The sequence below is a fragment of the Malus sylvestris genome, chromosome 15 (assembly GCF_916048215.2).
Source record: "Malus sylvestris chromosome 15, drMalSylv7.2, whole genome shotgun sequence".
Lineage (NCBI taxonomy): Eukaryota > Viridiplantae > Streptophyta > Magnoliopsida > Rosales > Rosaceae > Malus > Malus sylvestris.
Genome location: NC_062274.1, coordinates 10,356,660 through 10,370,314, shown reverse-complemented (window position 1 = coordinate 10,370,314; position 13,655 = coordinate 10,356,660). Strand labels below are relative to the sequence as shown.

General features: G+C 36.2%; 1 protein-coding gene and 1 pseudogene across 1 annotated transcript; both read right to left on the bottom strand.

Moving 5' to 3' along the window:
* Window positions 1–1,678: 1,678 nt before the first annotated feature.
* On the bottom strand, window positions 1,679–12,304 carry LOC126603419 (uncharacterized). Its single transcript, XM_050270258.1, has 12 exons — window positions 12,078–12,304; window positions 10,373–11,766; window positions 8,550–8,557; window positions 7,667–7,842; window positions 7,199–7,259; window positions 7,011–7,109; window positions 5,844–5,938; window positions 5,511–5,624; window positions 3,684–3,751; window positions 2,862–2,972; window positions 2,179–2,410; window positions 1,679–2,007 (listed from the first exon to the last, which is right to left on the bottom strand). Exons 2-12 carry the CDS (start codon window positions 11,719–11,721, stop codon window positions 1,897–1,899), a joined length of 2,424 nt encoding a protein of 807 aa, XP_050126215.1. The 5' UTR covers window positions 11,722–11,766; window positions 12,078–12,304; the 3' UTR covers window positions 1,679–1,896.
* A 1,214-nt stretch (window positions 12,305–13,518) lies between these two features.
* LOC126606078 (U6 spliceosomal RNA) lies at window positions 13,519–13,628 on the bottom strand (annotated as a pseudogene).
* Window positions 13,629–13,655: the final 27 nt, after the last annotated feature.

Here is a 13,655-nt window from a genome sequence, read left to right as displayed (position 1 = left end):
AATTAAGTTTTGGTACAGTTTTGGATCACGTCAGGACACAATCCAGCTTGTGCCAGTCCGAGAATTTTCAGGAGGGAGAGAATCCTTTCCACCAAGGCACACAATCCAGGCCTTTGAAATTTGATCTAACGGTTAAAATTATTATAACTTTTAAAGTGGGTCTCTGTTTATAGCCGTTGGATCAAATTTCAAATGCTTGGATTGTGTGCCTTGGTGGAAAGGATCCGGAGAGGATCCTTTTCCTTTTCAAGACATGATAGGATATAGTTCAGTCCATGACAGTTCAGTTTGCCAAACGAGGTCTTAAAATTTAGATATTAAATTAACATATCTCATGTCCACTAAAATTTAATGAGAGAATAGTATGGCAAAAGAGGTATCTATTTTATTTTGGACTTAAATAAGGGAAGTATAGATGCATAAGGATTCTTATGGGCTTGTGAAAGGCGTTACACAGGGTTACGCCCTATTAGGAAGGGTTTACTTAAAGGTGAGAGAGTTTCAAACTCTGGATATATTGGTTATGCACTATTGGTGTTATATAAAGATATTCAAGAAAATCTCAATCGAGTTTGTAAATCCAAGTTAGTGCGCTTCTGTGTGTTTAATCGTTTACATCTTTAGGTTAATAGGATTAAATACAAAATCCATTTGAGTTGCAAAATTAAGGCTCAATTACTAAGAGAACATTTGAGTTGCAAAATTGCAAAGCATAAGCTAAACTTAAAATATCAATTTAAGAAGAAAAAACCACAAGCTGGTGATCCAGTGATAAAGGGAAGATTGCGATGCTTTCTTCAAATTAAAAACTGAAAGTCTTGACTTCGAAACCCGCTTTTGGTGTGGAAGCCAGACTTGTGACCAAGAGAAGGCTGAAATGCCTCTGAGTATTCCTGGCCTTCGGAAGGGGTGGATAACTGTTTAAAAAAAAAGTTTTTTGGAAGTCTACAATTTTTGCAAATCCAGTTAAAATGTAGAAAAACAATTAAGTATACGTTGTTATTATAGTTTGTAACAAGTCATTTCTCTTTACATGACGACATAACATTATTTCACTCAACACATGATGACATAACATTGGTTTGTAACAAGTCATTTCTCTTCACATGACGACATAACATTATTTCACTCAACAGACTCATCCTTCGAATCATTCATTTTTTTTTTTTATCATAATCTATCCAAAAAAGTTCACTTAACTCGGAAACAAAACACGCCCCCAAACCGACGTTGATGGGGCGGTTATGGAGGACAAGAAACGGGGTATGGTGGTGGGTTTGATGATTTTTTTAAAGGGAACTTTAATGAAAAGCTCCTGGTACTGTTCACTTTAACGAAAAACCACATTTTTACACTAAAAAATCAATCATGATACTATTCATTTTACCCTTTATTTTGTCCTTATCATTAAAACTCAAAGTTTTCAAACAATTTTCATTAGTTTTCCTTTTTTTAAATACCCGAGTCGGATATGGAGAAGTGATGACGTCCATTAAACTGTTAATACAATTTTTATAAATTAGGCTTGTGAGTCCTCTTTGTTGGTCTTGCAGTGTCTCATATTTCCTTGCTATTACAAAGAATGGCTATGGATGTGGTTAAGGGAAAAAAAATCCCGAACGGATGTAGGGATAGAGGTAGCAACACCGCCAAATACCACCTGAGAACATCGTCCGTGTAACAAAATTCGTTTTGTACATAAAACTTAGAACATCATGTCCGTAAAATGTAAAACAAATAGTACATGGTTTATTACCTCACGATTTAAGTGAAACATACATTACCAAACCCCACACACATAAATTCAGGAATAAAATCAGAACAGCAAGAAAAACATGTCAAGAAACACCCTTCCTTGTACAAACAAATTCAGAAAATGAGACGCATTACATTTGGTTAATTTGTCGACAGAAAATGCACCCGAGCAAGTGTGTACTCTTTGCCGGCAATCCAAACACCCGTCTGCGACCACTGCACGTCCTCCCAGTCAAGATTCTCCTCCAACACCTAACCACCATGAAAACAACATTTTTAATCTACGCCCACAAAGAAAAGACATACATACACGAATAGCTTCACGTAGAAACATTATCCGAATTCACAATTAACCCAGCAACCACTTGTATCAAATCTCTTGATGTTAACGAACTAAAAATGAAGGATAACAACATGTAGTACCTCCACATAATCAAGGGGAAGCGGGATCCCAACTGACCGCAGGACCTTCTGGGGAAGAGGCGTTTTACATAGAGACCAACGGAAGACATCAACCATGACATTATCAGAATCATTTCTTTCACCATTGGTGGAATGTGAGACATGCTTTTGACTCTTCTCTGTCTCGCCTTCATGCATCTGAGACAGCTGCGCAGCTTTGATCATTTTCTCTCCAGTAAAACAGAGCTCATACCTTAAGATAATAGATCAAAAGGTAAGAAAACACTACGCATTTAAAAAAAAAATCTAGCGCAGCATGACTACATCACCCACCTTAAAACAAAAAAGATAAAATTTAACCTCAACAAAAAGAAAACTCTGAAACACACATATAGACGTTGCAAAGAACATATCATTTAACCAAACAGGGTCAATGCAAATAAGAAACGGAAAAGAAAAAAAAAGGGAAAAGGTCCCTACTTTTTAAGTAAATGTCGTTCAATAGCTAAACAAGCTTGAAATAGAGAGAAAAAGACAAAGTTCCCTATCCAAAAAGTAACTCATCTCCTATGTCATGTAAACTTCATTATCCAATACAAAGAAAGAAATAAAAAATGAGATAATCAAATATCGAATATTATTTCTTAAAAGAGCTCATGAACGCATCCCGAATACAGAGTGAAATAAATAATTAGCGTTTGTACCTGCGTGAATGTGTTTCTAAGTAAAGAACTTCTCCCTTCTTCAGACGTGCAGAAGTATACAGGGTTTTCTTCAAACCCTTGTCAGCAACAATGCTTATACTATACTTAATCCTGAAAGTTCATAAAGAAGAAGAAGAAGAAGATCATTAGGTTTACCAATTGTATTAGGAACAAGGTTTACCAAAAACAATTATAATAACAAGTTCCTTGAGCTGTCCTATTAGTCTCTTCTCAAAAGAAAATAAAATAAAACAAAAGAAGCTGCCTCCTATTGGATTAGAGTATTTGATGCTGCTTTCCTTTTTTAATTTGAAATTTTGAATGTAGATTTCACATCTATGAATTTTTAATGGCTTTTGAGTTAACAATAATACTGTTTCATTTCCCAAAAAAGAAGAAAGTTGCTATGCTAGAAATCATAATTTTGAGTGTAGCAATTAAGATGTGTTCAAGTATCACAAGAAAAATTAAACTAAGATCTGTTCCTAGGTTGAGTTGTTACACAGACACAAGTTTTCAAAAAAATGTTTGCAGCCTTGAACTTTATTTTATATAACAGAAACAGAGGTTGATATTTAGTGGATCAGGGTGCTAGTGAAAGCTCGTTTCCAACCTATATAGGGGGTAGAGATCAGGAAAAACCTAAAGAAAGTTTCCAGAAATAACATATGAGCATCAACTTAGTGTAATAAATTACCACCCCCCCCCCCCCCCCCCAAAAAAAAAAAGACAAAAAGGATTATACATAAAATAAGTATCTCTATTCCGAATCAACATAAAACAGAGAATTATTTTGGTCAAAAAGGAAGACTTGAAATGTACCAAGGCTCATTGCAGAGGTTGTACTGTATTGTAACTTCTCGTACAAATCTCTGTTGTCGCAATGCATTCTGAAGAATTAAAACCATCATGTAAGCTGAGAATTAATGATAATTGTTGAAGGGCATCTATATATTGTGTGTGCTTTATGAAAATAAAAGCATATGATAATTCATATATAAAGACTACCCAAGTCTGAATCTTATGCTGCGGCAGTAATTTCTAGAAATTTAAACATAAGAAAACTCATATGAAGGCGATTCTTTAAAATGAAAATTTGTCAAGTGTACATATGCATATAAAATTCAATTTATCGTGACACTGCTTAACCATGGTATACGCATATAAAATTCAATTTGTTGTGACACTGCTTAACCATGGTAATACTGTAACAACAACCTTAAGAGAGCATGTCCGGAATTAACTTTAACTTAAAATTGTTCAAAGAAGTCAATATATTAACTTGCACTTTTTTTTTATATATCATGCATTGATCAAAATGGAACATAGAATTGCATGAGTTTTTTCTACTTATCAAGAATATACAAGCAAGCATATGGATTCAACCCAAATAAAGCTTTAGGTTATTCGCCGTCACCACCCAGCCTCACAGGGGTCATTTGTACCTCCATTGCCTTTGAACATATTTCTAGTGTGCCCCAACAATGTAAACGCCATACCTTCCTTGCAGACTTGCAGTTTTACTAACTATTAGTTCTTGTGCACACTTTTTTTCTTTTTGTTTCCCCTTTTTTTCCCTATAACCAAAAATGTGCATCCCTAGTATAGATATACTACAGAAACATAGGCCAAGCAAAGAAGTACCTCAAACCTTCAAAGCAGAATGTTCTAACACCAAATAAGAATAAACATCACGTTTATATTACATGAACCATAAAGACCAAAAATGAATATTCTCCCAAAGTCCTATTTGTACTTTGACAAACTGACCATGCCAACTCACAAACAAATCAGACAAGTATGGAGAACACAAACACCGCAGCTTCACAAAACATACAAAAGCAAACGACAATTTACAGAGTTGAAATCCACCACAGGCAAAGCAAGCGGGCACCAAATTCTCTCCCAAGGAAAAGATGTATTGGATCTCAACAGACCGCCAAGACAATTCAAACTCACTCTTCAAGAAAAACTCCATCTAACCACAGATCTCTAACACCTCAAACTCTAGTTATATAAAGAATTTTTTGAAATTAAAACAAAACCCATTCCTAAATCATTAAACGTTTTTAAAAAGGTTGGATTCCAATGCACACTACCCTCCAAATAATCAGTCTTGGGTATTCTTGCCTGCTACCAACTCAAAAGAAAACAAGAAAAGAATGCTTATCAAGATTACCAGCTGCTAGCACAGCAGGTGTGGGATCTTATCACAAAAGGCCTTGTTTTATTAGTAGTGGAACCACTCACTTTCATATTGTATTACATTTTCTCAAGTTCCCGATGCGGGATTTACATCTTTAAACTCGTCCCCACCAGTGGACCACCTCATAGTGGGCACACATGCAATCAATTTCGTCTGGAACAACCCCAAACCACTTATATGTTTCAAAGATGAAAAGTTGTCAGCTGCGGCAGGTAATGGCTAATGAAATACGAGATATAATCCAACAGCAGAAGTTTTGTTCAACTAAAATTATGACTAAAAAACTTCATCAAACAGAGGAGGTTTGTATGTTTGATGACTAAAACTTATATGTGACATTGTGACTGCACTAATGGAAAATGGACTAGGGATACATTCCAAAAGGAAGAAAAACTTCAACTAAAATACAAATAAAATCAATTGCTGAGCAGAGTAGAAAATACCGAAGCTGCAGCCCTGGTAGTCATTGAGCGCTCCACAATCACTGGAGCAAGGGTAGGCTCCACCGTAGAAGTATGTGTAAGACAAGCTTCAAGATCAATGGTTCCACCCGCTTTCTGCAAACCAAACAATTCGGAAGAAGCATCAGGCACTACAAGCCCAGCAGTATCATTAAAAACACTTTCCAGTTCATATTTAAAAATATTAAGTCCAGGTCCACATATATGCACTTAGTATCTGCAATAAAATTTGGGCATTCCTCAAAAGGGTATAACACATACACATTCGTGCACACACACTTAAGAAGAAATAAATTAACTTTTAAGTTTTATCACCTTGACGATGCAACAGCGCTCAACACGGAAACTACAACCAATTGCAGCTCCCCACGCACGTGATCGAACATTGTTTCTCAGTGAGGAAATGTAACCTAATAAAAACATTACAAAACAGAATTAGACAAAGCATTATTTTATCCTACTGTGGAGTGCTAATAAATTTTCATCTAATGAAATCAAATTACAGTTTCGACTTATAGACTTTCATTTATTACATAAAATTTCATCTTAAATGTATCAGACGGTTTCCTGTATGAAATATAACTTCATAGTTATTTACCAAAATAGGAGGAGTAAAAAATTAAAGGAACTATCTTTGGTTTCTCTTTTAAACAATGTTGATGTACTCAAATCAAGGCACTGCATTAAATTAGAACTGAGAGATTGGGCTTTTTATAATTGAGTAATACAGGGAGAGCCCTCCTCTCTTCCTTCAGTCATCCAACTTAAACTAGGCAAGCACAATCACTTTAGATAGGCAAAAGAGCTAGCAACAAAAGACTTCGAACTTCAGCAATTGTTGTCCTTAATTGAAAGTGGAAAACTTCGAAGATTATCATTTAGTTGCCCTCAATTAAACCCACAACCCATTTTAATACCCACAAACACCATACACATTTAACCTTTTAGTTTTTGGCTCCCATAAACATAACCCAATTTGAGATTGTGCCACAAACTCTTGCATTTAAATCCACCACATGAAGAGAGGTCCAGCTCTCACCTAGGGAGAGGTCAATCTTTACTCAATTTATCTTTCTATTTCTCATTACGACTGTTGATCGATTTTTGGCTTCAACAAACCTGAATGGGAAATCTCTATAAACATTTAGGAACCGAGGATGGGACACCACACACCAACTCATGTGATCTTTCAATCAATGATGGCTTATAAGTTATTAACTTCAATTCTGTTATTTTTCATTAAATTAATTACACATTATTTAGCTTGTAAATAAGCAACTTGCAAGACAAAAAACTGTAATTAAGTGCTTATATAATTTTATTGTCAACATTTGATTATATGATTAAAATTGAGATGCAGATTGTATTAATTATTTATTTTATAAGCTAATGAATGAATGATTGATGATATGGCATTAGAAAATCTATGTAGTTCATCTAATTCAACATGCATATTATAAAGCATAAAGAGTAGTCACTTACAGTCTTGTGGAGGTAGTACTCGAACTGTAGCACGCAACTCCTGGATAGCAGGAGGCGGAGGAGATGCTGTGGGCCGGCAATATCCTGTGTGCATGAGAACTGGAATGCAAGATTGAACCATTAATACCGGCTTTCATATGTAATTTAATCTAAGTTATTCTAAAAAAACCAATGACAAAACCACACACCAGCAACGAGATCAGAATCATCTGTGTATATATCTGTCCCCCATAGCTGGCCACCTCTAACCTGCGTACAATGGAATTAAAAGAACACAATCAAATCTAAAGAAAATTACAAAACAAAAACAAGAAGCAATCATTAACCTTGCATGCAATGCCCTGACTCAAACACTGACAAGAATGAGGATAAAACAAAACACTTTTCTAACACATTGATTCATGAGGGCAAACAAATGAGAAGCATAATATACAAAAAGTGAACTACAGAGGCAGCTTATTAACTGGAGATGTGACATGTAACAATAATGAACACTCTATAGAAATCAAGAACAGAAATTACGAAAATTTAGAGCAGGAGTTCTAGAATTGAAAATAAGTAGTATAATCAAAATGGACAAAAACAAGTACTTTGTAGGTCAATTTTGTATGAACCTAATTTATCAATATTTGGCATGAACCTAATTCAGATCTTACTTGGCGATTTGTTGCGGTAACATGTTCAGCTGGAATCCGAATCTCAAGGGTTGGACCAGTAAGAGAACTTTCACCATTTTTTTCACCTGGAGATGGCTCATATTCCTTCCAAACTTTTATCAGTTCTTGCATGCATTCGCCAACTTTATAAACAACAGGTGATACTTCACTTTTACCTGAAACAATAGCAGCAGTAAAATATAACCTGTGTGTAGAGATTACCATCAAATATCTGAAATGTTAAATATTACAGCCACCCTATGAAAAAAATGTTTACTACACACTACACAACTCTCTGACTCTCTCCCCTCTTTCAATTGTGTCTTGGCATGCTTGCATCGGTTAGAAAATTAACAAGAATGGGACCTATTAGCAAACAACTTCTAAGAAGCTTAGAACGTGTTTATCATGCTCAGCCTTCTTTGAAATTCCAAATTACATTCACCCAAGAAAAATGATCTCCCCTCGTGTCTGCCTGTGCAAAAGAAAGCTGTAAAAACCAATGAGAAGTTTTTCCTCCTAGGAAAATGTTTGTTTTTGGATATTTCTCTCTTTAGTTTGAATGATCCATATGACCTTCTACAAGCAGTTGTTCTTATTGCTTCTTACTTTCCACCAGGGAAGATGCTTAAGAACTCCTTTTTTCCCCTGACCATACTAATTCGACACTGGGACGGGGTGAAGGCTTTCTACTTTATGAACAAAAGCTAATTTTTGGACATCAAACAATCATTAACCATCCTTTCGACTTTCTTCATCAACGTGAAAGCTTATTTACATCTATGTATTTTTTGGAGGGTAAAGTCAAAAGGTTTCTATTGCAATCTAAAGAACTTCACCAAGAAAAATTTCTTGTTGCCAGAATTGGAATACAAGAGCACACCTTGGGATCTGCAAAACACAAGGGCACAGAAGAAAAATTAATGGGTATATAAAACCAAAGAGGTATGTCCATCACAGATAAATGAATATCATAAAGTTGAGCATAAAACCAAAAGATACTGAAAAATGACATTTTATGGGAAAAAACCACTTTGATATGTCACAAAATAATAAGCACACTGTTAAGGAAATAATTCGTTTCAAAAACTTGACGGTTGAATTTATACTGTTATTATAAGATTAATGCTTTACTAAGCAGTTACCTTAGGCTACCATTACATTTATCAAGTGACTTAGGGTAAAAAACAAAAAAAAAAGTGCTTGGAGTAACAAATAATGTTTATCATTTATTGCAAATTGAATCAGTATTGACTAAATTACAAGCTCAATGTTATCATTCAGCAAATGACTTGTGATAAGAAAAAAAAAATTTTGTCACCAAATATTTATCCTACTATGACGTAACGAGATGACTGCCACTTTATTTATGTGTAAACTGTATAATAGTGTATGCACTGCAAAAAGTTCAATCATCCACTTCAAAACAATTTAAGGGTTTTTATCACAAATGTTCCCTTATCTTTTGTCAACTCATCAGTTTGATCCTTTATATTCCCAACTCATCAATATTGTCTCTTATCTATTGCTTTACTCATCAATGTTGTCCTTAACATCTAAATCCGTTGGAAATTCTGTTAGTTTGCTGATGTGGCATCTTGTGGGGGCCTCAAAGCTAATTTTATGATGCCATTTGGATTAATAAAAAGTCAATCATTTAAAATTAGTAAGAAATATATTTAATTATTTTAAAATTTAAGAATCCATTTTAAAAGTAAAGAAATCTACAGGAAAAAAATTGTGAGAAACTGAAAGGTGGAACGAAGGTAGGTTTGGGGGAGGGAAGCAGGGCAGTGGTGTGTTGTGGATGCGGTAGCAGGAAGGGTGCTGATTAGGGTTGGGTATGGGATGGCTGGGTGCAACGCTGGGGTGGGAGTGCGGGTGACTAGGTTGATCTAGTGGGGAGGCGAAGGTGGAGTGAAGGGGGCCGCTGGGGTATGGGGTGTAGAAGTTGAATTTGGGATTAAAAGTTGCATATTGAGAGTGGAGTGGGCAGTGTTGGTTAGGCAAAGAACCAACCAAATTCAAATTACCAAATCCAATTCTTCAATAGAGAGATCTTGGGGACGCTGGTACAGGTGGGTGTCGACAAGGGGGTGATGGTGAGGAAGGGTGGGCAGTGGGAGGTGATGTTGTCCAATGGTTTTCCCTTTTTTCTCAATTTTTTCTTGTTTTCCTACATGGGCTTAAGCTTTTCCTTGTAGATTTAATTGTTTAAATATATGTGTCAGAATATGATTGGTAACATGGGCTCCACACCGATCCCATGTCGACTAAGTAACGGATTTTCTAATGGAGTTAGATACCAGGGACAACATTGATGAGTTGAGGAATAGAAAAGGGAAGATATTGATGAGTTTTGAACATAAAAAACCAAACTGATGAGTTGAGATAAGATAAAAGGACCATTTGTGATAAAATCCACAATTTCAAATATACCTACAAAATATATTACTTATGGACATTGCACAAATAATTACATAATGGTAACTCTTTCTAATTCAATAAGATAGGCAAAACATGCTAATAAAGAAAAAAATACGAAACCACTAATTTAGTTTCGAAGTTAGTAGTTATGCATGCAAAATGATTATGAAAATAAACAAATAAAGCAAATTTTCACATATACGTTTAATAATGTGAAATTGGTAAGCCATCATGCTTGCAATAAAGTCAGAAACCGAAAAGGAAAATATTAAAACCCACCCTTCATTGTCTTGAATGCGAGACCTAAAACGCAGATCATGGTTTGCCACTAGAGGGCTACCCCTTGACCGTTGCATCCTTTTACGCTGAACTCCATGATTATAGACTTCCCTTTCTCTGTCTGTGGCCCCTTCACCATCTGCACATCCATCATCTGATTCTTTGTCATATCCCCTACGGTGCTTTTCAGCTCTATCTCCTTCAACATCAACATCTCTTTCTTTCCTCCTGTCTCTAGATTCCCTATCAACAGTTCTCCAACTGTCAAAATCTTTCTGTTTCTTTTGCTCTGGTGGAAGATTATCCTGCTCTGACATTCTAATAGATCCATCACCAACTTCCTTCTCATTATTCGAACCATCTTTCTCTACTCCATTCCATGGGTCTCTCTTGGTATGATCCCTTTCCCGCTCTCTTACTCTTTCTTTGTCTTTTCCAATGTCCCTCCTCTCCCTCTCCGACCTCTCTGCATCTCTTTCTTCCTTTGCTGGTTCTTTGCCCTCACTGCTGCTGATAGCTACTTGAATACTACTCCTACGATCACTTCTTTCCTTATCCTTTTCGCCCCAATCCCGGTGCTTTGCATCTTTCCTTTTTCTATCCTTTTCTTTGAATTTATCATCACCTTTAGAATCAAACTTGTTTTCCCCAACAGCCTCATGCGCCTCAACATGATCCCGCTCCTCCGTAGTGGGAAGTTCCTTTCCAACTTCAATGTGGCCTTGTGAACTGCCGCGATGCCAGGTGTCTGTAGTTGCGGGTGGGGCATCAGAATGCCGTTTTCCTCTATGGTAATCTTTTGATTCTTTCCAGTTCAAGTGACTAGCGGCCAGAGCATAACCTTCCATTTTGGGGTCAGCCTTTAGATCGTTAAAATTCGGCCTATCATATTTGACCTCCTTGTTGTCATCTCCTCTGCTGTCATACCTTACCTCTTTTTCACCCTTGGAACTCTGAGCATCCCTTCTTGCGTCGTTGTACAACTCTCTTGCCTCTGTCTTTGTGTCTCGGTTCTCAAAGCGAACATCTCTAGTGTCCCTGGACTCCAATCTATTGTCGGGAGCTGAAGGATGATCTATGTGCATATCACTTGAATTCGAGGGCATTCGATAGATTGAGTGGAGGGGAGATCGCCTATCAGGGTCGCGAGAATCGGTGCGGGGAATCTTGGGCAAGCGAGCATCGGGGCCAATGTCATAGGGAGGATGGTATTCATTGGAAACAGAGGATGAGAGCTTGGGGTATGGTCCGGAATCGTCATGTGGTTGTGGGTGCGGGTGAGGATGCGGGTATTTGGAAGAGGAGGAATGACCACTCTCTTCGTGAGGTCGTTTAGGCGGACCACTCATGGTCAACAGTTCCTTGCTTATGACTGGAACTGGAACAATTGATGACTGAACCAAACAAACAAACAATCAGAAAACCCTAAATACAAAAGAAACCACAACTCTGGCTCGTAAGTAAGACAACCACAACAGAAATCCAATTCCTTCGAAAAGGATAACAAAACAAAACCCCAAATTATTTTAGGGTCAGAAATATAAAACAGATAAACTGAGTTTGTAAAATTGAGAAATGAAACCCTAATGGCAGAAAAACCCTAGATAAACAAGCACACCCACAATGTGATTCAGAAGAAGAAGAAAACCCTAATAAAAATAAATAAATAAACAAACATGAATGATTGAGTAGGTTGCGTGTTTACCTTGTTTAATTCTCCTCGAATCAAATTCAATCCTCTGTGTGTCTGCGGCTCCAAGGTAGCTGCTTTTGCTTGTTGCTTATGGAGTTATGGAGGTGTTAATACGGACGGAATCGGCGGGACGATGCGGACGGAGGAGGAGCAGACTAGTTAGTGACGATGACAAGAGACAGAAACCAACCGGAAGGAAGGAATCCCGCTAATTGCCAATTTCCTATGGTTCAATTGACGGCGGTGATCTATTCTTTTTATGAGCGCTTCTCTCCATGCGGCATCAATTTCAGTTTGAGCTAGCCCAGCCCATGAACGGAAACTGGACTAGAGGCCCTGTGGTTTTATTTTTGCTGCAGCCCAACTCGACTGGAAACCCATGAGTTATGGCCCAGACTATGAATACTAAATTTATACGCATTGTTGAATCAGCCATGAAGGATCTGCGGAGGATTCTTTTTGTAATTTACTTAGGGGGGTGTATTCAATTGAGATTTTGAGGGATTTTAATTATTTTAATGAATTTAGGGGTATTCAATTAGGATTTTAAGTGATTCTCTGAAATTTAATGTGTATTCAATCAGGATTTTAAGATAGTTTATTAAAATCCTTAGAAATCCGGATGTATTTAATTAGAATTTTAAAGAAGTTTATAATATTCTAAGTGTATTCAATTAGAACTTGAATTTAAATAATTTGGAAAAGTTGAGGAATTTGAGGGAATTTGAGAGATTTTGTAGTGTATTTTAAGCATCCATAAATCTCATATCTCCCCATGAGATTTCGAGGGAATTAAATTAAAATTTTACATAAAATCTCTACAAATTAGTTAAATTCCATAAAAATCTATGGATTTATAAATCAATTAAAATCTCTCAAATTCCCAATTGAATACACCCCCTTAGTATTTCAAAAAAAAATATAGAAAATTACTTTAGTGATAAATTAATTATAATTTTTTATATTTATTTATAGTTGCATAATTTGAGCAAAGACTAGTGATAGGGCGTTCAAGTTCGGCTGAGATGATATTACTCATCCTTAAGCTTAAGCTCAAGCTCGAAATAATATGTTCAAGCTTTGACTCGAATAATTGTTTTTCAAGTTTGAATTCGGTTCATTTGTAAGTCAAATTTAAAATTTTATTCAACACAGCTTAGTAAAAAGTGAAAGACATTAAAATAAACTAAAATAAAAACATAATAACAAATACTTTGAAATTATCGCACCTCTAACATTAAAAAATATGCGTGGCAAAGCTCAAATTCATATGATTTTATCATAATATTTTATTCAAGCTCAGCTCGTTTCATTTATGGACGGAGCTTGAACGAGCCAAACCAGGAAACAAATTTGAACAGTTCAAGTTGGGTCATAGGCCCAGAGCCTGATCTAACTGTTCTATTTTCTATTTCTCTTGCCATTTACGAGATTTGAATTCAAAATCTCTCACTTATAAATGAACCATACCTTGAATCATGCGGATCATCCTTGCGCAAAGTCATATGCTAATCCTTTTGTATCGTTTTAATTTTATCGGATGTCCTCGAAGGAGCCAAAAACAAATACGAATAGGTGTAATTAGATGCA